At 34.6% G+C, this 26642-nt stretch overlaps 1 protein-coding gene across 1 annotated transcript in view; it reads left to right on the forward strand.

The window, feature by feature from the left end:
• Positions 1 to 469: 469 nt before the first annotated feature.
• The window catches only part of LOC114261916 (serine carboxypeptidase-like 11), a 31535-nt gene continuing 5362 nt past the window's right edge, over positions 470 to 26642 (forward strand). The window contains exons 1-11 of the mRNA XM_082912392.1: positions 470 to 789; positions 923 to 1068; positions 13896 to 13972; positions 14576 to 14698; positions 14848 to 14950; positions 15978 to 16015; positions 16713 to 16811; positions 18155 to 18241; positions 18342 to 18494; positions 20223 to 20294; positions 22041 to 22156. Coding sequence (XP_082768518.1) covers positions 656 to 789; positions 923 to 1068; positions 13896 to 13972; positions 14576 to 14698; positions 14848 to 14950; positions 15978 to 16015; positions 16713 to 16811; positions 18155 to 18241; positions 18342 to 18494; positions 20223 to 20294; positions 22041 to 22156 — 1148 coding nt within the window. The 5' untranslated portion in view covers positions 470 to 655. The remainder of the gene's footprint in view (positions 790 to 922; positions 1069 to 13895; positions 13973 to 14575; positions 14699 to 14847; positions 14951 to 15977; positions 16016 to 16712; positions 16812 to 18154; positions 18242 to 18341; positions 18495 to 20222; positions 20295 to 22040; positions 22157 to 26642) is intronic.

Here is a 26642-nt window from a genome sequence, read left to right on the forward strand (position 1 = left end):
AACTATTTGATACTTTTTTTTCATAGAAAAGTTCTTTTGTACGCAATGTACACCATATGCAATCATATCTCAAAATTACGTAAGTTTTTATGAATTTATATAAGTGATCTTATGTAATTTTCTAAAAATTTATGTAAGTTTGTATACATAGCATTACATTTTTTTTTTTTTTTTTCACAACTCTAAAGATTGTTCTTGTGTTTGGATTGAGTCAGCAGCATCTCAATGTCATGTATTTTTTTTTTCTTTTTCTTTTTTATTCAATAATTAGAATGGTAGGTAACAATTGGATTACATTAAAATAAAACTATTAGCTCGTGCACCAAATGAAAAAATATATATTATAAAACAAAGAGTGAAAACCAAGGTCATCTAAATAGTTTATGTTAAAATTAAACAAGTTTCTAAATGTAACGTGCACGATTATCTATCATTGTTTTTAAATGGTTAAAATACAATTATTTGTCATTATTGCTGAGGCTATATTAATTTATTTGTCTTGAAATCATCAAGAAATTAAGAAAGAAAGTCCAAAGAGAAGTGTACAAAGCAACTACCCCCTTCCTTTTGGATTGGTGACCCTTTTTTCTTGTACCCCACTCGCTGTCTCGCTGTCGTTGATTGGTTCCAATTAAACACAAACTTGGCTTCAAAAATGGCACACTTGCTTTTGATTTTCATGCTTTGTCTTTTGATAATTGCTTGTTCATCTAAGCTCGTACTCGGTCACTCCGTGGTTGAGTCTCTCCCAGGATTTGAAGGACCCCTTCCCTTTGAACTTGAAACCGGGTGGGTGGGTCAACTCAGTATACTTGATTCGTCGTCTTTTTCTTCTTCTTCTTCTTCTTCTCTCTTTGTGCATGAATATATAGTTGATTAATGTTATGTTTTGTGTATACATGAATGTGTGTGTAATGATCAGGTATGTGGGTGTGGATGAATCAGAGGATGTACAGCTTTTTTACTACTTTGTTAAGTCTGAATCCAACCCCAAAGAGGACCCTCTGGTTCTTTGGTTGACAGGAGGCCCAGGCTGCTCTGCTTTTTCTGGTTTCGTTTATGAAATAGGTAAATCTTTCATCTCCAACTTCACTTTCTTTTCTCTCCTCAAATTCTTGCATTGTATTTCCCCTTTCCAAAACAATAGTGATGATCGATTTGGGATTTACTTGTTTACGGATGGCTGAGCCGTAAAGCATCTGTATTATTATGGCACACACCCAACAATACTCTGCATATCAGTATTTAGATTGACATTCATATCATATGACCTAAAAATTAGACAACGGCTTTCCTTAGAGCATTTCTAACGTTTACTCAGATGTTTCATTAATTTTAAATTTGATAAAACACGTCTTTTTTTTCTGTTGCAACCATGACATTAAACCCAAATCAAAGGAAGGCGAGGCCAGATTTTTAATCAAATCAAGTGAGCGTTTAATCTTTCATAAAATTTCGCGAGTGTTGGTGGATGACTAGTTTGGGAAAGTTTTATTGAAAATTTGCTCTAGGCCGGATGACTGGCCAAATTTGATGAAACGATTGGAATGCAATATATCCGATCAAACTTTTATTCGAATTTTTACACAAATTTGATGAAAATTTTGAGTAACCATTGAGATGCTCTTACTTGCTTTGTTTATTGGATTGAGTAATGTTAAAGACCCCAAAAATTCTACCAAAAGTTTTACTCAATGTCTCATATGGGTGTGGACCCACACAATGTGGGTTCCATGTGGGTCCCAAGAAAAAAATATACTTTAATAGTGCATCAACCTCTACACCTTAAGCTAACAAAAGTAGTTTTCCCCCAACACTTAAATACATAATCATAAAGTGTTTACAAAAATAATTCTACATGTGGATATACATTCAATGACCTCAATACATGAATCTATAGCATGTAAAACACCTAATCAAAATAAATAAATGCCCTCGAGGGCTACAAAGTCCAAGACTTAAATCTGGTTGCACAGAATGGTCGCTCGAACCTATAAAAGTGTAGTCTTTGGCTTACAAAAATACAATCACAACCAAAACAAGAGCCTTGTGCTCCCACCTGCACATCCACACCCTCAGTTTGGCGGTATCATCACATTTTTTTCTGCACAAAGTCTCATAGGGTGAGCATAAAGCCCAGTAAGAAATTCTTAACAAAGTATATATATATTTTGTACAAATCTCAAGGGATAAATGCACATGCTCATGCCATGCTATGCTTTTGAAAGAAAATCACATCCTCATCTTTTAGAAACCATCATTCTCAATGAAAATTTGAAGTTTCAATAATCCAATAAATTATCAAATTAATTCAATGAGCGGTAAATACAACTTAGGTAATCATTAGGTTGGTGTTTGCAAGTAGACATAACTAGCACTACCAAATCCCCACTTTACCGGTAGCTAACCGGAAGGCATATGGTACATTCTCCGAAAGTGTTTTCGGTCTTTCACCCTAAACACTCAGACCAACTTAATCAATTTCATCTACACCCTTTATCCGGACTTACCAACGTATTTACCCCAAAACATTTCAATAAAATCTTATTTCACAACATTTCCTCTCAATGCAAAGTTTCAAATCCCAATTCAATATTTGTAACAAGCAAAGTATTGAAATGCCAATGCAACAATTATCAATGCCATAAAACACCCTTTCCATTTTCAATTATTCCATGCAATGTTCCCATAGAAATCACAACACTCATTTCTCTTTCCAATGACATTCCCCATGATAGCCATATGTTCATTTAAATTCTGCAATGAATAATCTACAATCTCACATTTCATGCATTCTGAACGATTTAATCATTTCATAACCACATCAACATTTTGAGCAACAATTTCCCAAAATCAACGATTCTCATACTCCATGAAATTTGTCATTTATTATATAAAATAAGAGATTTTTCAATCATTCATTCATTTTAACATGGTAATAGGTAAACACCCATAAATTTTCAACATCTCTCACAAAAATCTCAAGTTTTCTAGGTTTTTGCCAAAACTAGGTATTTCTTTATCTTATAAAAAGAAAATCTCTTCAAAGCATCCTTTCTCACAATGTAGTCAAGCTCTCAAGAGTTTTACAAAAAACAAGGTATAAACCCACTTTCAAAATCATCACTACATATGAACCAAAATCAAGTTCTTATACTTTCCAAAAGAGTTCCAAACCAACATAATCTTGCAAAAATATATATATAACTCTAAGAAAATCTCTACCTCAAGTTTTGGAGAAGAAAAAATGAGAAACCTCCAAATATGACGGTGTTGAAATCTAATCTCCATTACACAAGACGAAGCTCTCGGTTAGCTCTCCAAATTTAATGAAGGATGTTGGGTCAAAACTCTAATGGATCTAAAGAAATCAAGGTTTTGATCTTATTTGGTGTAGATAAATGTAGAGAGAAGGTAAAGAAATGGGTTTTTAGAGAGAGAGAGAGGTATACAAAAAGTGATATATACACACAACCCAAGAAAAGAGAAAAAGGCAGATTTTCGGACTCAGATCCGTCCCGCACGTGCGGCTTTCACTCCTACACGTGTGGCACTTGTTCTCTGCATTACTCTTCGCACCAGCATATAATGCAATAGCCAAAACCAAAATCCCCTCCTTCACTGCACGTGCGGCCTTCCTTCTCGCACTTGCGGCCCTTCTTCCGCACGTGGGGCTCTCACCCCCACACATGCGGCCCTGCTTCAAGACAAAAAATTCAGCAACTCAACCCGAGACACCATGGATCCAACCTCGCACCTCCCGAAGCAAGTGAAACTGAGATTCGAAATAATTAAGAACGACAACATTGAAAGCAAGTTCACAACAACAACTGACCTAACAGTTAACAAAATCTCGCATTAAAATCCGACAGTAAAACGAGAGTAATCCCAACATAATTCAAAGGGGATGAGACGAATAACGTACCTAGTCATCACACCCCCTGAGCTTCAGCCTGAGCCTGGGCCTAATATTCTATCTCGTGGACCGAGCCAGGCCAGGCCAGCCCAGCCCAAATTTTAGTGGGAGCCCGCGCGGCCTGACATGGGTTGGCCCAAGCCCAGGCCGAGCCAAATTTATACCCCTACGAAACACACATACCCACACTGATGTTTACCATATCATATGAAAAGTTTGGTAGAAATTTTAATAAAATTTGTGGACCCATAACAGTTTTGTTAGATTTTATCTCAAATCTCTTTTAGACATTGAGTTTGGCCTAAGGATCTAATAACCACACTTTAAAGTGTAATGAGAGAAAGATTACAGATTCGAGTTGATAGAAAAGCGACGATTCCTTTAATTATAATTTGACTTTGGAATTGCTTACACTTCCATGCACTTACACCTTGTGTGTGCCTGTTAGAAATTGGGCGCCCATGTGGCATGACCCTTAGAACCTTTTGAACCTCATCCAAATGGGTTTTGAATTTGAATTCAAACCTATTTGGATAGCCACTCAGGATATATATCTATCATATCATGATATGGATAGATGATATAGATATCAGATATTATCTCATTTAACCAATGGATAAATGAGATAAATGTAATATATATCTGATATATGGTTATGGGTAACCTAAGAAGAGAGAAACAACGTATGTTTTGTTTCTACCCATGATACTGACTCTCTCCCAAAAAATAACGATCAAAGCCATTTGCACTGTGGTTTGTGTGGGTGATATTCACCATTGTAATATCACCCCACTGCTGGGATTGATTGATTAGATTCTGGAAGCACGTGATTTATCTACGAGGTTTTAGATCAAAAGAGGTATGATTTAAACATTTTATTCCGCTGCATGTTTTTTGTGTTTTGTTTTACATTGGTATCAGAGCCATTGATGGATATTTTCGTGCTTTCTTTTATCATGTGTATATTTATAAAAGATGTGGAGATCCAAAATATTTCATTTTTATGATCATTAATGTCATTTTTAAGAGCATAAATGATTTTATTTTGGAAAATGGAGTCTGGCAGTACAAAAATGGGACCAGAAAACACCCTGGAAAGCGGCGCGTGGTATGCACGCGCCACCCAACGTCGTGAGCTTCAGCCACGCGCTCCCACGCGCTGTCACGCGCTGTCACGCGCCGCACGCGCCCGCACGCGCCATCACGCGCGCGTCGCGGCGCTGTCCACGCACGCGCGCCGTCCACGCCCGCACGCGCGCCGCGTGCTGGAGCCGAGAGCCGAGCCGAGGGCTAGAGCCGAGCGCCGAGCCGCGCGCCGAGCCGCTCCTTGAGCCGACTCGCGCCGAGTTGCGCTGAGCGGCTCCGAGCCAAGCCGAGCCGTTTTTCCGCCTGGCTTGGCTCTAAGGCTCTGTTTGTTTGTTTTTTAATTCTGAATTGCGTTAATTGGCCATAATTTATTCGTTATAGCTTTGTTTTAAGCATGGTTGGTACCGTTAGACTCAGAATTAATTTTTCTACATTCTGTAAAATTTTGAAAATTTTATGAAAATAAAAATATTTTTCCTGTGTTAATAATGCATTGTTTTTGCTTTAAAATGCATCTGGTGTTGCATGATTAATTTTCTGGGGATGAAATTTTTATTGTGGACTTCTGAAATGTTTTACTATTTACTGGTAATATTGTCTCAGTTTATCAGTTTCTGAATTTTTTATTTCTAATTTTATGTGTGTTTATTAGTTATTTAAAATTCCAGAATATTTCAGAAAAATTCCAGAAAATTTCAGGATGATGTACTTTAATTATGGCATAATCTGAATATTGAATACAGCATATTTTTTAGGTTTGTAATATGTTGTAATTAAAGGAGCATGATTATTTATTTATTTATTTATTAGAATTCCATTATTAAATGATATAGCATGAGTTATTTGTAAATTTACATTAAGATGCTATTGTATGGAATTTATCATGCTTTGTATATGCCATAGTCAGTGGGAGGTTATTCGGTTGAGAGAAATCTTTGTAGATTAACTCCCGAAAACCAATATTTTGCGCATAAATTAAACTAAATTTTGGATAATTGTCACTTGTGGCGCAAGAGATGATTACGAGCATAGCGGATTTTCGATCTTGCGACTTGTGTAATATTGTCACTATTTAATTTAGATTTTTGCGGCAAAATTATATTATGCTAATCAAATTAATCCCAATGCGAATTTCTCTCTAAATTGATTTAGTTTATGGAAGTTAATTTGGTTGACCTAAACTTAATAGAGATGTTCAAATGTGAACAAACTAATCCCATTCTTTAGATGAGCAAAAGTCTTGGAGACTTTAGGTCAAACCTTAATTGAGCCAAAGTAAGGAAACATGACTCAAAGTCGCCATGTTTTTGTTGCCTTGTTTGGCACAATAAAAACTAATGTGTGCGCTATAGTTAGCGGCACGCTACATAGTTTTGGTTGGCGAGTTTTGGAGTTATGAAATTAGTAAGCCCTCAATAAATCTGTATATGATCTTGACTAATGAGCTGCGCGGATTGACTTTGTAATTTGACTTGTAAATAATGTTACATCATTGGATGAAGTAACATTCAAGAGTCACGTCATCCAAGAAATGCGAGCTTAAATAAATTAGTCATTAAGTGTAAGACGAGTAACCAGTATGGGCAGTGTTTTGCTCTCTACCCAATTATTGGGAGTTGGATGGAGCAAAATTTCATGCACTATAATAGTGTGCGTTGAAATATCATGTGAAGTTAAAAGATTAGCGCTTAGAAGCTGCAAAATCTATTAACACTAAGTGAAAAGATTAGCGCTTAGTAGCTGCAAAATCTATTAACACTAAGTGAAAAGATTAGCGCTTAGTAGCTGCAAAATCTATTAACACTAAGTGAAAAGATTAGCGCTTAGTGGCTGCAAAATCTATTAGCATTGCCAACTTGTTTAAGTCTGGACACTTACTGTTTCCACACTTGAGTGTGAGACATGAGGAGGGGCTTCTTTGTATAATTCCTTAGCTAGGCTAACGTTTTGAATAACATTTACCACTAAGCGCAAACGTTGCAGCATAGTAATGAAAAGGTCAAGGCCGACAAGGTTGTAATGACTCTAAGAATTTGACGCATCGCTTGTGAGAGCATTGTGTTAAAATTAGACTCTTTAGCCTCATTCGCGCTTAAGTTACTTCAGGAGCTGCCATAGGTGATAGCTTATTCTCTCCTTCTTGTGGATAGTAGAATTAATTGCAAGTAACTATGAAGCGAGAAATAGATATGGCAAGAGGAGTATCGTCATCTTTCAACTAGATGTATTAAAGTGTATGGAGAATAAAATTGACTTGAAGGTGCAGGGGATTAGCACTTACTAGTTAAATTTGCGACTTAGGCGCAGTTGATATCTCCATGACATCCTTTTATGATCTAGTGAATATGAATTAGTCCTGAGTCATTACCTAGTTGGGCCTAAACCTTTTTAAACTTATCTTCGAGAACTCACACATTAAGATGATTGGAATTAGTTTATGACATTGGTCATGAACCAGTGGCTTATTATTCTTAATCACATTAATGAGATGATGACATGATGGTTTGAGTAGGCCTTCTCGGGCCCACTCGCTTATGACATCCTGCTCTCATGTAAATGTGTAACTTTGTTCGCAATGGGTGCGCACAAGTAAGTAGGAAAGCCGTAGAAGGTCATTTGTTTTGGCGCATTTAGTCCACTATGATATTTGTGACTAGATATGTGTAAGGGTATGATAGCTAAGTCTCAATCTCGACATATTTATAGATCACGATACGCATCTAAGTCAAGACTATTTGATCTCCCATAAGTCAAAAGTTTTGAGATGATTTTTGACATTGCACATATGAGGTTGAGATCAATTAGATAAGAGCTTTTGTGCTTTTAGTTTTGACCAAGGTGGCGAGTATCTATTTGAGTTATTTTTAGAAAACTCTGTGAAGAGAGATGGATGCTTAGAAAATTGATTATTCCTAGTACTCAACAACACAATGGTGTAGTAGAGAATAAGGAATTAAATATTGTTAATGTTAGGTGGATAATGGCGCAAAATGTTTCCCAATTGGAAATTGCACTAGTTTGTTGCCTATATCCCTAACTAAGAGCCCTCCATATCAGATTTTACACTCCAATTTTGAGTAATAGGTTAGTGGAGAGCCATCTATGGGCGATCTATAACCGTTAAGCAGCTTATCTTTATGTTACTTCTCATAAGATTGCGAAGTTAAGACCTAAGATTCTATAGCGCATTATTGTATGCTGTCTTGTAAACACAAAGGGTTATGTGGCGCATTATTGTATGCGGTCATGCAAACCCTCCGGGTCATGTGCATATAGGTAAGCAGCTTTGTGGTAGTGTAACTAATTCACATAAAGTTTTATTAGTAAAGGTGACGTGAATAGAGTTTTTGGAACTCTATAAGATGGAGAATTCCAAGCATAGCGCTCTATGTAGCCTAGTTGAGAATGGAAAGAAATTTCTAATATCCTAGGGACAGAAGGAGCGATATGCCTACTAATGGATTACGCCATTAGAACAGAATACTCTACATTCTTAGTTGCGTGGTAGCAAATGTGAAAATTTTCCACGTCATCACTGGGTGATTGAGAGGGAAACATTCATGATTGCTCCCCAAGATGATAAAGAGCCTAGGATAATGCTTAAGGCTCTAGTCCCCTATTTTTAGAAAGTGGATCCATGTTGCGCAGTTTAAGACAAAGTCTTTGAGGATTAACCATTTTTTATAATTTGGTTGACTTTCCATTATGACGCAAAACTGTTATAAAGTTATGCGTAATTTGGATAGTCATTGTTGAGGCATAAGGCTCACTAGATACCGAAAAGTCGCACCATTGAGGAAAGTGTAGACCATGAGAAGACTTCCTCCTGGGGAGTGAGGTTATTTTGACTTAGGCTATGATTGACATAAGTTCGGAACATTGATTTGTGGACATTGTGACCCAACATTCTCGTTAGAGAATTGGATAAGTAGATCCGTAGAGATTTACCTTCTGCTTTCATGATGAAAAGTTAGGAGCGCAAAAAGGTTGCTAGCTCTAATAAATCTTTTACAGCCTAAAACAGTTATCCAAATAGTGGTTCTTAGATTTCGTCAAGCCATAACAGGCCAACGATGATCGATGAAGACCACTGAGGCATGATCAATGGTCCAAAAGAAGTTTTTCCTTACTTAGTCATTATGAGCCAGGAATTTATAAGGTTGTCACCACCTAGGGTGGGCAGTCCTCTATTTTAGATATGATGGACATGGGTGATGTAATTTATATGCTCGGATGTACGATCCTTAGGGATTGCTTTGGGAGAATTCATGTTTTGTCTTCGATGACTTACATAAGGAATATCCTAGAACGATTCTAGATGCAAAATTACAAACCCATTGACTTACCTATCGGTAAAAGCCAGAGCCTTAGCTATTGAGTGAATCCTCAGATTGTCTTTGGGAGAAACAGATGACCTATATTCCTTGATCTTTTCTTTGTTGTGGGAGCCTAAAGTACGCTATGTGGGCGTATTCGGCATGATAAGTGTTATCTTTGATAAATGGTTAACTGAGTTGTTCAGACATTGACCTTGCTCATTAGACTGTGGATAAAATGCTTTATTAGAAGCATATTAATTTGCTCCTTGTAAAATTCAATGCGCTAGTTGGGCACATCTGCGCTAGTTGGGCGCATTAAGAATGAACGCAAATTGGTCACCAAAAATATCTTTAGAGAGGTTATTGCGCAAGAGGAAGTGATCTTAAATCATTTCATGTGAGGCGCACATGGTGGATTCCGTTGTGTATACTTATCGCAAGAGGTGCTGATAAGGCTTATGTTTGGAATCTATAATTGCGCAAGCTGTGGACAATTTTTTTTTAAATCGATCACTTATTTTGAGATGATGGGATGTTGACACTATTATGGTTTGTGTCATAATGATTAGCAGATGATGATGTCAGCAGGCAAGATTGGCTCACTCACACGAGCAATCGCCCTTGGCGCTTGGGAGTGAGCAAGGATGAGACTGGTGGTTTATTTTTATTTGGAGCCAAGAGAGGCTTAAATAATCCACTATGCATGTCGCCTTGGTTACAACCAAGATGAGGTCATGTTAAGGACCAAACATGGATGATAGTACCCACTTTCCATGTTGTGCCTGTTATGATTAGCCAGATGCGAGATCTCATTTGGCGCCTAGAAGGCGAGCAAATAGAGAATTCGGGTTAGGCGCTAGAAAGCGACTAGACTAATATCTGTACGGTGTATCGAGTATGACGTCACTCTTTATGGAAGAGTTACTCCACCGTAGCATGTATTCATACTATATGTGCTTGGCGACCGAGTAATGAGGTGAGAGAATGGATCCCTGCTTCCTCACCGTGTGAGTCTTACGTGTCATTATTGATATGACTTTCATTTATGTACCCTTTTGTGACTTTTGACTATGTCATAAGGTAAGGGGTTGATGTTCTGCTACTTTGGTATGTTGCCTGCGGTCATGCATGATTCGGCCTTAAGGGACATCACTGGGAAAGCGGTCAATCCTAAACTAAATGGCATGAGTGCAAAGGGAAGATCATCTAGTATTACACCACTGTTGTATATTCACTGCCGGCAACTCACATCGCTCTGTATGAGAGGCGAATTGAGTGTGAATATATTGCAAGAATTGAGAGGGTCAAACATGCTCTTTTTGAGGGATTAGAGATGTTTTTTGGACCGGTGTAATTAGATGGGTCTGGGGTATATGAGACACTATTTCTGTTCTTTTTGGGTTGATGTCTCTATGCTGGCTCATTTTGAGTTTCTAGTATAGAGCTCCCACATGCAGGTGTTCTCAGCAGTCGCACGGTGCAGTGGCTAGTATGGGATTGTTTATTTTTTGGGGAGATTGAGATTGAGATTGAGACGTGGCAGTGTCATGCCAACTCATGTCCGAGTGGAAGATGTTAGAAATTGGGCGCCCATGTGGCATGACCCTTGGAACCTTTTGAACCTCATCCAAATGGGTTTTGAATTTGAATTCAAACCTATTTGGATAGCCACTCAGGATATATATCTATCATATCATGATATGGATAGATGATATAGATATCAGATATTATCTCATTTAACCAATGGATAAATGAGATAAATGTAATATATATCTGATATATGGTTATGGGTAACCTAAGAAGAGAGAAACAACGTATGTTTTGTTTCTACCCATGATACTGACTCTCTCCCAAAAAATAACGATCAAAGCCATTTGCACTGTGGTTTGTGTGGGTGATATTCACCATTGTAATATCACCCCACTGCTGGGATTGATTGATTAGATTCTGGAAGCACGTGATTTATCCACGAGGTTTTAGATCAAAAGAGGTATGATTTAAACATTTTATTCCGCTGCATGTTTTTTGTGTTTTGTTTTACAGTGCCATACTTTGTTGGCTATCTTCGTTAGATTCTATGTGTCAATTTTTAGAACATAAAAGAATAAAATCAAAAGTTTTCTACACTATCACTACTAGGGCTATATATAACATCGCTAAAACTACATTAATTCATATTGTTTATTCACTAATCATGGATTAAATTTTAAAATTTATAATCAAATTTCGAAATTGCTCCGTTCTATTAGAATTAATACATATATTTTTTTAATATCTAATGAAACATGGAAGCAAAAATGAGTGTGAGGGAGATTTAATATGTGAAATTTGTTAAAAATTAATAGTTATATATATGAAAAATATTATATAAAATTAATTTGTGTTATATACGTAAAAAATATTATGCAAATTATGTTAAATATTATATAAATGATTGATAATTATTTAAGAATATTTTTCTAGTAAATTGAAACCGGCCCAAACTGCGGTTTGGTTACTTGTCAATATGTCATTCACAATTTAATTTATAATTTTATTCTCAAAATGCCGAACTGCTCACACCCAGAATCATCATATAGACACTTTTTCTTTTTAGGGGAATTACTCAATAGTTGGAAAGAAATATTAAAAAAAAAAAAAATTACACAAATATAGAGGGCTGCAACTCAGAGTAAAAAATAAAAAAAATTCTGAGAAAAGGGTATTTGTAATTTTTCAAATCACAAGAGCAATTCGTATTTTAAGTAAATCTGCAGGGGTATATTTGTAATTTACCCTCAATAATTAATACAATCTTCTCATTTTTCCTACAATTTTAACTAGTGTTAAAAAAATAAAAAAAATTAAAAAATAAAAAGAAAACTATTTTGACCCCTCTAAAATCTATACAATTTTGCTACAGTTCCTCCGAATATAAGTAATTTTATCATGCTCCAAACTTTTGAAAAATCTCACTGTTCCTTATGCAATTTTGAGTATTTATATATACATACATATCTATATATATATATATATAAAAGAAGTGCTTACCTATTTCAGGTTCGTCTCTCTCTTTTTTTTTTTTTTTTTTCCTTTTTTTTTTGAATAATTTATTAACAGTGGCCCATGTATTAAGTGAATGTTTTTTTCATAATTATGCAAACAGTCTTGATCAATTATGAAATATAAACGTTTTATTTTTTAACAAATTACAAATACACTAATAAGGTTTGTTTAAAATATGAATCGGTCCTCTAATACTAGAAATTACAACTATCGTTTTTTATAAATTTTAATTTAACACAATAATAATAATAATAATAATAATAATAATAATAATAAAATCTATTCTCCTATGCAATAATAAATTATCAAAATTATTTATTGAAAATTGTTTCTTATATCATTAAAAATTGTTAATTGACTTAATTAACAAAATGGTTAACTGAAAAAAAAAATTCATATCATTAAAAGTTGTTAATTTACTTAATGATTTGCTTATTAATACAATTGGTCATTTGTTATGCGAGTATGATTAATGTATTATTAAAATTGGTCATTTGTATATATATGTATTTTTTTCTACTTCTTTATTAGTTTAGTAAATTATCTTAGTAGTTTTTTTTAGATAGGGGAATTATCTTGGTATTTGTTTTATATTTATCTGTAGAGAAAAACTATACCATTTTTTTTTTAAATTCGGAAGAAATGTTAAAGATTCATGAATTCACCCAAAATGGTAAGGTAGTAGAATTGCAGTCTACATCATTAGGTATATAACAAATCAAAAAAGATATATATCATACCACATAATTATATCATATATCTAATGATTTATTCTATTCAATTTCATAAAAAAAATTCTAATTTTAAAAAAATTATCAAAATATAAAATTTAAACATACTGTAATAACACGGGTTTTTTTAAACTAGTATATATAAATTTTGGTCTCACTAACATGCATAAAATTTTACTTCAGTCCTTACAAATTCTAAATGATTTTACTTTAGCTCTTTTGTACAATTTTTAGGTTCATCACTAGCCATGTATACATGTAAAAAAATAATCCGTTTGATTAGAAAGAAAATTTAGTAGAAAGTGAAAGTAAGAGAAAATGAAGTGAAAGAAAAGAAATAGAAAAGAAAATATATTTTCTTGCAAGCGTTTGATTAAGATGAAAATTTTGTAAGAAAAAGAAATAAAAATTTAAAAGTTTAGTTGTAGATAACTCACACATTTAATTTTTCTTGTGTTTTTTTGCAAGAAATAAAAAATTAATTACAATACTAATATGGGTTGTATAAGGAAATTAGTTTTCTTATACTTTTCACCACTTTCGAGCTAAAGAAACCCATGAAAATTAAATTTTTTCCCTTTTTTTTTAATTTTATTTTTTTTACTTTCTACCTAATCATTCTAAACAAATTGGGCCTATGAGATTTGTGTTTAGTGAATAGTGCAGAAAACAAAAAAGGAAAAAAAAAAAATTGAAGGAATAAAATAAGAGAATAAAAAAGATTAAAAAAAAGAAGGTGCCCAATCGATTTGAATTTGTGATTTATTGAGAATATATAATGGCTTAACTAATTTGCAGGTCCACTAAATTTCGAGGCCAACCAAAAAGAAAGGAGTTGGCCAACTTTAGTCTTGAATCCACATTCATGGACGAAGGTAGATAGAATACACGAAGCGTGAGGCTATTATTGTCATACTAGTTTTATACGCTCTTAAGAGAAACTATATATAACTATCTAATGCATTAAAATGCTATATGTTACCCTAACATCAACCATAGTTTGTCTAAACACCCATCCCCCCCCCCCCCCCCCCCCAAAAAAAAAAAAATCAAATTGATTTAGTAATTATAATAACATATTTCAACGTATTTATCTTCAAAAAATAGATGGCCTATTTTTAAAAGCATATTTGGTTTTTTTTTTTTAAAGATAAATATGAAGAAATAACGTAACTGTGATTTTATGATAAATTTTATTTTATTTTTTTATAAATGATCTACACATAGGGCTCACTCAAAGAATGACCCCTAATCAGACTCAACAATAACGTCCAGTCCATTTCATTTCCAAATAAGATGGATGGGAGATGAATTTGTAATAGGGAAAATGAATCCCACTATGAAATCCACTTGTCCTCTTACAAAAAAATTGGACTGAAAGTCAAATTGACAGGAGAGAAGTGGGTTCCTTCCGGGGATTATGTGCATGAGCACATATGATAACATTAATTTGATCATGGTGCAATGATAAATATCAGGTGGCGAGCATAATTTTTATAGACTTGCCTGTTGGTACTGGATTCTCCTACGGAATGACATCACTTGCTTCTCAATCTACTGATTTGCAATCATGTGACCAAGCTTATGAATTTCTCAGGAAGGTACCTTTTTAAACTATCCAATAAAAGCAACATGAAACAATGCTTTAGAGTGGCTTTTGAAGAGTAAATGAAGAACAATCCATAGCATAAACCAGTTGTACATAATTTCAGAATTTATGCAATCTTATTGTTTTGAAAACTTTTTGCAGTGGTTGATTGATCATCCAGACTTCCTCTCAAATCCAATTTACGTAGGTCGAGAGTCGTATACAGGCCTTACTATTCCAATTATAGTTCAACTGATATCAAATGGTAAGAAAGTAAAAGGATGAGTGAGAGAAATTTATGGATATTGGTACAACTCTACAATTTGCCACTAACGTAGACACTGATTTGTGTAGCCGGACATCTAACAAGCATATCTAAGTAATTCGAGTTAATTATGCACATAAAACTCTCATATTATATGTGAAATGATGTATGACATCTTTGAACATCATTTCACTTTAAAAAATATAAAAAAGTACATCGAAAAGCATGAATATTTTGTAGTGTCTCCATATCTTCTTTGACATAGGATTAGACAAATCAGACACTTTAGATAAATATCCGCACTAGACACAGGCTTGCCCTAGTCCAAGGCAAGCAAGGCTGCCGCTTTGGGCCCCATAATCTTATTAAAATTGAAGGGCCTCAAAACAGTTTTAGTCAATGTAATATTAGTAGTCCAAAACTGAAGGCCCAATCCAATATTCTTTTACCTCACAACACAGATGACTAAAGGCCCAAACAAATTTTGGGGTTGAAATTTAAATTATAAAATATATTGGACAAAACTTGCAAATAAAAAATCTTTTTATCACTTGACCCTTAGGTTCCACAGTGTATTCTCTTCTCCCATAGATACAATCTCTAGCTCTTGGTTCTGAAAGTCCATTTCTCAGGCTTTTGCCTGGGAAGCAAACCGTAAGTCAACTGAATGGACGACAAAGAAATCGATTAAGGGGTAAACCGTAAGTTATCTATACAGTCCGTCTTGGGCCCCAAAAAACTTAGGGCCGGCCTGATTAGACACTCGTATGTGATTCCATATAACATAAATATATGTTCAAATTGGTAAAAATTAAACTCTGGTAACAAATTAATACTATTTTAAAAATTTAGGATTTAAATAATTAAAAGGTTTTGATTTAATTTATTATTGAGGTCAAACTTCGGAATTTTTTTTATTTGTTTATTTTTTGTAATTTCCGAAAAAAAGAAAAAATAAATGAAAAAAAAAAAGACTTGGCAGTAATTTGAAGAAGGGATTGATCAAGTGTACTGTGTTGCAATGCAGGAAACGAAGCAGGCATTAAACCACTTATCAATCTCAAGGTTTGTACCTCTTTTCTGTCACAATAACTAGGCCACTTTTAGATTATATCTTTTGGATTTTTTTTTTTTTTTTTTTTGTTTGGGTGAATTGGATAGTACCTTTTGGGTTGATAGAAACATGAGAACTAAATTTTAATGCTTTACAAAGTTACAAAGTGTTTTTGTTGTGATTCGAAAGGAGTGGGGCAAATTATATAAGTAGTTTCTATTTGATTTTTATAATTTTAATTTGTTCGATTTTGATTCTGATTTTTATTTCAATTTGGTTTAATTGATTACAACTATTAGCATTATTTTATGAAGAATGTGTACACGAGTAGAATGTCTCATGCTTTTAGGGACAAAATTGTAAATTTGATCAATTCAACGAGTAAACATCAACCAATTCAGTGATAATTTTCGTAAAAAATCATAATGGCATTGTATATTGAACCAAATTAGTACAAGATCTAAAATTAAAGATCAAAATTGAACCAATTGAAAGTGTAAGTATCAAATGATACAAGGGTCGACATAAGGATTACTAGTGTAATTAAAAAAAAATAATATAGAATTTTCATATATAATGATACATTTATGAAGATAAATTTGTTTACAAAAATGATATTGTCACATTATTCTTGTTATTTATTTATTTAATTTTTTTTTTGCATAAATTTTATATATGAATAATTTTTCTCATTCTGAAATGGTTTAGGGATACTTACTTGGCAACCCAGCTACAACTCCTAATGACAGCAATTATGAAATCCCGTTTGCTCATGGAATGGGACTTATTTCAGACGAACTCTATGAGGTGCTTTAATACTTTGAAATGAATTCCTTCTCTCTTTTAAAATCTTATCAAATATCTTCATTTAGTGTTATTTCATTCGCAATTATCACAAATCACAATTGTCCAAATATTTTTAAATAAAATGTTGATCAAACTAATACTCCTCCTCACATGTGACGTCGTTTCATAGATAAAGTGAATAAACTGAACAGATTGAGTGCCTAATGGCAAAGGTAATGAAGAGACCATGAAACACCGACACTTTGAAATATATGTCGTAGCGCTGTTAAACAATGGGATAAATATTGGACACACCAATAGGTGTCCTGTTATTTAATTAATTTGTTTTGAGCAAACACGTTGAGGACACCGGCTAAATCTCTCTTCTTCTTCTTCTTCTTCTTCTTCAATTTTATTTATTTATTTATTTATTATTATTATTTTTTTGTTAATGCATTTGATGGAGGTTAGATTTTGAATGGTCATTACTTTTTACTTAGATTTAAATACTTAATTGTCCATCTATAAAAGAAGACATAAATAATAAGAGATAACATAAGAGTGAGATTTATTTTTAAATATCGAATTAGCATTAATTTTTGTTAATTTTAATTATTTGTGGATGATATTAATTTTATAGCAATTAAAAATATATATATAATATTTTTTATTGCCGTGTTCGTCTTGTGTTTGAGCCTTCATTTTTTTGACAAGGTAAATCACTCTAATCTCCCTTGAGATTAGAAAAAAAAAAATACAATAAGTCCTATAAATTTGGCATAATTTTTGATAACTTGGTATTCGGCTCAAATGATTGACTAATTCATAAGACTAATCCAATCGTCCATTTGTGGTGGTCCAATTAAAGTCAAGGTAAAGCCTCGTATAGATTGGCTCCTCAAATAAATTGTTTGGACTTAAAAGGTTTTGAACCTAAAATCTTGGAGGGAGCATACCCCCAAACCCCAAGCCCCAAGCATTGACCACCAGGCCAATCATTTAAGGTTACAAATTTGACATAATTACATTGGGTTTCCTTGAGATTGTAATTCATATAACACTTGGCCCCTTTTTCTTCAGAGTAGCCCTACGAATGAAAAAAATGACATTATCATCTTTTTTATATTGAAATATATATTTTACCTATCTTTATGTTTTCATACCATCTGCATTAGATCTCTTTAACATTACTAAAAGGGAGGCCAGTATAATTATGTCGAAATTGTAAGACTTGTTGTATTTTCTTTAAAACTCAAGGGAGGTTAGTATAATTTATTCTTTTTAAAATCACTATATCCCGTGTCCATGTCTGTGTGTATGTCCTTACTTAGGACAGAGACAATATGTGAATTCTGTTTTTCCAGTCATTGCAAAGAAGCTGTCAAGGAGAGTATTTGAATATAGATCCCAACAACACATGGTGTTTGCAAGATTATCAGGCTTACTCTCAGGTTAATATATTACATTCTGTTCTACAAAACTTTCCATTACCTTATTGTGTGCCTTTTCTTGGATACTAAGTTGATGAAACTTCTTTGTTTGTGTTTGTAGTGTATTGATGGAGTTCTAAAATATCATATTTTGGAACCATCATGTGGTTCTGCTTCTCCAAAACCACAGGAATTGTTTAGTGAAAGAAGATATGTCGACGAGAAAAACATAGAGCTTGTTGTTCGTCAATCATCGCCTTGTGATTCTAGTCGTGTAAGCCCTCCTAACTTTTCCAATAATTTGCTCCCAATTTAGACTTAGCATGGTATATTGTTTAAAAAAATGAAAAATTAGTGGTAATATGCTATGGCATTACGAAAAACAAATGGATCAAATTTTGATTTTTAATAAGGTTTCATAAGCTATGGTCTATTTTGGATTTAAAATTTTATACCAATACCGAATGAATTGACTGAAATATAATATTTAAATACTTTTTGTGTTATGACTTTTTAAATATTAGAAGATGAGTCATCAATTTTACAGATTTTACAATAAAGGAGAATGGCTTAATTAGTGAGGGATTCCCATGTAATTAATCCGGCCAAATTGAAGAACTGCGAAAATGGCCAATATTAGATGGTCTAGTGCACAAAAGAGAAGTTTGGCAATTACAAAGTTCAGTCTATCAAAATCTTTTTGAAGCTTAAAATATTAATGTTGGATCAAAATCTTTTTGGGCTATTTGAGTTCCCATACCTATATTATAGCAGCCGGGTGCTTTAATGAAGCTATCATTGAAGTAGCTAAATTTTAGCATTGCTATCCTTGACAAGTATACCATAAAGTGGGTGAAGAACAGAAGGGCAAACCCCAACGAAAACCTGGCAATGGGCCGGGGCGGGGTCGGGGATCACCCTTCCCGTCCCCGATCCCCGAAACTACCATGTTTCCAGTCCCCGACCCCGATCCCCGGTGGAGAATCCATCAACCCCACCAACCTCGCCCCCTACGGGGATCGAGTTTCCCCGACCCCGGTTTATCCCCGTACTCATCATCAACAACATCATTCACAATCAGCAACATCATAAAAAAAAAAAAGGTCAAAAATCATCAACATAAACATCATCAACGACAGCAAGCAACATCATCAAAAAAAAAAAAAAAATTTCATTAACACATCATCAAGGCAACAACATCATCAAAAATAAATAAATAAATAAATAAATAAATAAAGTAGAGACAGATCTGGCGGAGGAGGGACGAAGTCGGCGTTGGCGGTGGCGGGATCTTCTCAGATCTGCCGTGGCAGAGAGAGGAGGAGGCGGAGGAGGAGACGAGAGGCGACGCCGACGGAGGAGGAGGCGAGAGGCGACGGAGCCAACGGGGGACGAGGCTGCAAGAGACGACGGAGGAGAGACTGACTGAGTGAAAGGGATGAGATACGGTGAGAAAAGAAAGAGAGATCAGAGGAGGTGAAAAGAGAGAGAGAGAGAGAGAGAAAGAGAGAGAGAGAGTAGAGATGAAAGAGATAAGAAGAGAGAGAGTGTGTAGATATTTTAATGAAAGAGATAAGGCAGAATCAGTATCTAGCATATTATATATAATATGTCAAGGATAGCCGGGCCGGGGCCGGGGATTTGGCACTTATCACCGTCTCCGGCTCGAAATTAATCGGGAAATAAATTTTGAATATTATTCCTGTCTCGTCGGGCGTATTTTTTGGATAAAATCGTTCAAATCGGGATCCGGGGATCAGGTCCCTGTCGGGCCGGTTTCAAATTGCCATCCCTATTCACCATGCAACATGTTTGGAGGAAGGTTGCCAAACTTTTACATTTTTTGTATTATGGCATAGCTAAAATTTGACAATGACTTTCAACATTGTTGATGCTCTAATACAGCATTTGAAATTGCACTGATTTTATCCCAATGATCCCATGAGTATGGTTTGATAAGGAGATTATCTTATGATTATTTGTTTGCCATCCTTCATTGTAGATCAATGCGTACAGACTTTCCTATTTTTGGAATAACAATGACAGAGTTCGAGGAGCGCTCCATATCCGAAAGGTAAATTTGAAATTATTTCTTTAGAATCAAATTTTTAAATAACTGCATTAGAAGAAGAATTTTGATTAGTTGCAATATAATAGTATTGAGCGGATTGAGCAAAACGTATTAGAAATTCAGAGATTTGGTAACTCAAAAACAGGCCATAATTAAAAGAGTTTACCATAAGTTTTCCTTTATAAAATATCAGCAGCTGCAAAAATAAAAAAGAAAGTGTTTTATAGTAGTCTACCTATCTTATCATTATGAACTAATGGTATCGGTTATAATTGATACGTATTTTGAATTGGTTAATACACATGCATTTTTTATTGGGCAAATTACACTTTAGCCCCCTCAAATATTGTCCCATATCACTTTATTCCTTGAATTAAAAATTGTAACACTTTAACTCCCTCATCTATCAGTTTTTTCAATTTGGACATTTTTGACAAAAATACCTTTTTAGCTATAGGATAATTTACAATTTACCCTTGAACTGTCACCCAATATTACTTCGTTTTACCCCTCAACTGAAAAATGCTACATTTTTTTGACCTTGAATTATAAATTTATATCATGTAAATATTCTTTTAAGGACATGTTACTTAAAGAGATGAAATGATATCTCAAATTGAATGCCTAAAATGATAATCTATTTAGTGTAATTTTTAAAAACCATTTTTGAGTTTTTTAGTTTTCTTGTAATGAACTTTTTTAATATTTAAAAAATATAATATTTTTACGTACCTCTAATTTACATACATTTAAAAAGTAAAAATATTTATGAATAAATCTAACAAAACATTCACTAAAGATAAAAGAAATACAAAAATATACCAGTTTTAATTTTGTTTTTTATCTTTATATTTTTTAGTTTTCATTTTTGTGAACTTTTTTTTTTTAAAGATTTTTCTTCACAAATATTTTACTTTTTAGGTATATTTAAATTAAATGCATATAAAAATTTAAGAAATTTGTTTTTGATTAACATATGAAAAAGTTTTACTGAAAACAAAATAACTCAAAAACTGTAGTTGAGTTGAAATACCAAACAAAGGCCTTGTTTGGGAATATGCTAATTTAGTAACTTTTTGGCTATTTGGCTAAAACAGTAGGTAAAAAAATTTATATGTTTGGGATGACTTTTTAGCTAATTACGAAAAGATGTGCAAAAAGTAGAGAGAAAAGAGAATCTTTAACTTTTTGGTATGAGTTGTTGGCTTTTTGGTTAAAAAAGTAACTTTTTGACTTTTTGACTGAAAAGGTAAGTCCCCAAACGGAGTGTAGTATTTTTTTGGTTGAGGGAAGTAAAGTGATACTAAGGCCTCATTTGACAAGTGCCTCTTTTAGTCAAAAAGTCAAAAAGTTACTAAAAACACTAAAAAGTCAACAATTTATACTAAAAAGTCAAAGATTTCATTTTCTCTTTACTTTTTGCATATCTTTTCGTAAAAAGCTAAAAAATCATCCTAAACATACTAGTTTTTTTTACATAACATTTTAGCCAAAAAATCAAAAAGTTACTAAAAAAATATATTCCCAAACGAGGCCTAAATGATAGTTTAAGAGAGTAAAGTGTAATTTACCCCAATAGATGAAAGGGCACTTGCACCATTAAGGTCCAAATTGAAAAAGATTAATGAATGTGTAGGATTAACTGACACAATTTTTAGTTCAGGAGTTAAAGTGACATACATGCTTGTCTATATTTAAAACTATTTATAAGAAAAATGACAAGAAAATGAATTGTACTTCTTAAAACAGGGAAGCATAACGGAATGGATAAGATGCAACAAATTGTCTTACACTATAACAATTTGGGACAGTTTCCAATACCATGTAAACCTCAGCACTAAAGGTTATAGGTCCCTTATATTCAGGTGAGATCACTATGTTTCTTGCATTAAACCAAGCTTTTAAGTCCAAAAAATAGGGGTGCTTCTATTTACACACTATTTTATCTCATTATACTCATTTAAAAAAGTGATGTTAATAGCATTCACCAATCTTTGGACCATTATTTTCTTTGAACTGTCACCTCAAAATTTAAAAATTTTATCTTTTACTTTGAACACCGACCTTAATCTCAATTCTATCATTATCTCTAACATTTGAAACCCTAATCCTAGCACTTACTTTTGATGAGATAATACAGTCCAAGTTAGAAGCTCAACCAGAGTCAAAGGAAAAGAAGTCCAGTCAGCATTTAGTTACCAAACCATAGTTATGTTAGAATCAGTTGTAAGTTGGTTAGAACTATAGTTGAGTTAGGTTTTTACACTCACGTGTATAAATCTATGTATTGAGATTATATTCATCTAATAAAGAAATTCTTGATTCTTTGAAATCTCTTTATGGTATCAAAGCATCTTTGAGCTCCAACGAGCCCTAGGTTTGTTCCATGGCAGATCCATCAAATCTCCCTCCAAATCTCACATTACTCATCTCAAATATCAATTCTTTTGTGAATGTGAAGCTTGATTCTTCCAATTACATCGTGTGGAAAAATCAATTGCTCAATATTTTATGAGCGACAAAGCTTCTCTGCTATGTTGATGGATCATTGTTGTGTCCTCCATCGATTGTTCTTGATTCTTCGAACAAAGAGGTCGTGAATCCAAAACATCAACAATGGTTAACTGTTGATGCACATTTGTTAAGTTGCATCACCGCAACTTTATCTCCACCGATCTTCACAGCGGTTTGCTCTTGCAAATCAAGCTTTGAGGTATGGATATCACTGGAAAAACAATTTCCCTCTCTCTCTCGGTCTCATATACATCAGCTCAAGAATCAATTGAATCGTCTCTCCAAGAAAGGGCATTTAATGGAGGATTATCTAGGTCAAGTAAAGACTCTCTCAGATCAGTTAACTCTGGTCTCCTCTCCAATTGATGATGAAGATTTAGTGCTTATCATTCTAAATGGTTTGCCAGATGAGTACAGCGCCTTCAAGACTACCATTCAAGCACGAGCTAAGTCTATTTCTGTCGATTGTCTATGTTCGTTACTCTGCTCTGAAGCTGTTCATGTTAAGTCTTCAGCCAAGCACTCTGGTTCTGCCGATGTGCCTTTTGCGTATGTTTCTAATAGGCAAAATTCTTCTCCATTTGCTAAGTCTGTCAGAGGAGGTTATCGTGGTGGCTATTCTAGAAATTTCAACAGAGGTGGTCGATTTTTCAAGGGAAATCGTAACCGCAGTGGTAGAGGCAGTAGACTTTCTACTCCAAATTCTGCCTCTGCTTCTTATTCTTCTGGTTCTCCTACTAGTTTACTCATTTGTCAAATTTGTGGCAAAGCCAATCACACGGCTCTTGACTGCTGGTACAGAATGGATCAAAGTTTTCAAGGTTCTTCATCTACTATGAGAGGTACTTCCCCTAAGGCTTATGTTGCCTCTTCTTTATCTAACAACAACAATGCGAATTGGTACCTTGATTCTAGGGCTACTAGTCATCTCACTAATAATCTCAACAATCTATCTCTCTATCAACCATATGAAGGTGAGGATCATGTTACCATTGGTGATGGAAATCAATTGGCTATTCATCATACTGGCACTGGTTTGCTTCCCACTCCTACTACTCTTAAACTTCATGATATTCTTCATGTTCCTTCTATCTCTTCTAATCTCCTTTCTGTTCAAAAACTAGCTGCTGATAACAACTGTACTGTTACATTTGATGAACATTCTTTTGTTATTCAGGACAAAGTCACCAAGAAACTACTGTTTCAAGGCCATCATACTAATGGTCTATATCCTCTTTCTATGCCATCTTCATCTCCATCTTCTTCACATTGTTTTCACAGTTCTGCTACTGTGTCCTCTTCCTCTGATTGGCATCTTAGATTGGGTCATCCCTCTCTTCAGAAGCAGAAGCAACTCTCCAAGACTACTAATATTTCTTTTCCTAATACTAGTTCCGGCACCTTGTGTACTCATTGTTGTGTCTCTAATAGTCACATGCTTGCCTTTAGTCTCTCAAATACTACTGTAAATAAGCCTCTGGTATTGATCCATACTGATGTTTGGGGGCCTTTTTCTCCCTCCGTTGCTGGATATCGCTATTATGTACTTTTCATTGATGACTATAGTAAATTCACTTGGTTGTTTCCTCTTTCCTATAAGAGTGAGGTTTTTAACAAATTTCTTGAGTTTAAAATGTTTGTTGCAAATCAATTTTCTACTTATCTTCAAATTCTCCGTAGTGACAATGGTGGTGAATATCTTTCTCTTAAGTTTCAACATTTCCTCACTGCCCATGGCATCCAGCATCAATTAACCTGTCCCCACACCCCTGCTCAGAATGGGGTAGCTGAGAGAAAACATCACTACATTGTTGACACTACTATTGCTCTTATGCATCAATTTGCTATTCCCATTCAATTTTGGTTTGATGCTATTGCTACAGCTGTCATGTTAATTGATCGCCTTCCGGTTGCCAAGCTCAACTTTCTTACCCCTTTTGAGGTTCTAGTTGCTCATCCTCCAGATTATTCTATTCTTTCCACCTTTGGTTACCGGTGTTATCCTTGGTTAAAGCCATATACTTCCCACAAGTTACAACCTCGTTCTATTCCATGTGTTTTTATTGGCTATCATCCTGCTGTTAAAGGATATCTCCAAGTTAGAAGCTCAACCAGAGTCAAGGGAAAAGAAGTCCAGTCAGCATTTAGTTACCAAACCATAGTTATGTTAGAATCAGTTGTAAGTTGGTTAGAACTATAGTTGAGTTAGGTTGTTACACTCACGTGTCTAAACCTGTGTATTGAGATTATATTCATCTAATAAAGAAATTCTTGATTCTTTGAAATCTCTTTAACTTTCACTTTTGGCAGTCCCTCCCCCACATTTTTTGCCACTCCTTAACCCGCCCAAACCCACCTTGCTAGCCCTAATTTGAACACCATCCTTAAATCTCAATTCTACTATCATTCTTAACATTTGAAACCCAAATCCTTATCCTCTACCTTCAATTTCTATAGCCCATTTTCTATCTTCCCGCTACCTATTAACCCATCTCCATCCAACCTACCAGTTCTCAATACCATTCCTGCCATCTTCTCCCTCTTCCCATCATCATCTCTATCGTCACTTTTCCTTCCACATCTCTCATTCAACACTCTCCTGTTCATATTCTTCATCTCTCAACACCACCCAATCTCTTTCTCTTCTCCTCTCATTTTTATGAGTCTCTCTCTCTCTCTCTCTCTCTCTCTCTCTGATGCATGCACGATTTCTCTTTCTCTCTCAAAGGGGGTTGTGGAGAAATAAGAAGGGGATAAGGATTGTTAGGAGAGAAACAAGAAGATAAAGAGGAGCTGGGAAGGGGTGGGAAAAGGTAGGGAAGAAAAGGGTTGGGAGAGGTGGAAATGGAGCTAGGGGTGGCATGGATGGAAAGAGGCTAAGAGTGGAAAACAGAAGTAAGGAAGTGTAGGAAGGGGTTGGAGGTCATAGCCGGAGATGGTGGCAGTGGGTGGTATAGAATTAGGGTTAGGTTTGGAAGGTTAAAAATGGAAATAAAATTGGAATTTTATAGTAAGGTGATAATAACAAAAAAAAATTATGTAGTGGATGCCCAATATTCTAATCTTATATGCATCCCTTACCTCACTCTATCTCTCTACGCCCCCTATCTTCTTGACTTTTCCACTCATTCTCTCATTCTCCTACCTTTCCCACTCTTCTCACTCTCAGATCTACAAGAAGGGGAGTCTCAATATCTCAATCTAGGGTTTCAAAGGTGGTAACAATGATGACGACTAGGATTTTAGAAATTGTATTTTACTAGGTATCAAAAATATATATATAAAAAAGTAAAAGAAATAGTGGGTTCCATCATTTCTATGGTTACTTCTTAAACGGTGAGGTCTTCCCTATACAAAGGAGCCTTGGTGAGAAGAGATAGTGGACGTTGCGGAGGAGAATGATTGGCCATGAGGGAAAGGATAGTGAGGTGAGAGAGATGAGGTACTCAAGAGGAGGATGACAGATGAGGGAGTACAAAGGGTTTGGCAATGATGGGGAACGGAGATGAGAGGGGTGGCGATGGGCCTCAACTGGGAAAATGGGTGGCTTGGTGTAATAAGGAAATTGATCTTTAGAATTTAAGGTTTCAATTCTTAAATGGTAATTTCAATGAGAAATACATGGTAATAAAAATAAGGACAAATTATACTAACAGTCCCTGTAGTTTGGGGCTTGTGTCACTTTAGTCCCTGACTTTTCAATTGCGACACATTGGACTCTGCATTTTGAATCTTATTCCAAATAAGGACAATTAAACATACCATTGATTAATTTCAAGGGCAAAAATGTCAATTTGATCAAATATAAACTAATTTGACAAAAATAAATGTCAAAAC

The sequence above is a fragment of the Camellia sinensis genome, unplaced genomic scaffold (assembly GCF_055761805.1).
Source record: "Camellia sinensis isolate YWXY unplaced genomic scaffold, ASM5576180v1 Unanchor3, whole genome shotgun sequence".
NCBI lineage: Eukaryota > Viridiplantae > Streptophyta > Magnoliopsida > Ericales > Theaceae > Camellia > Camellia sinensis.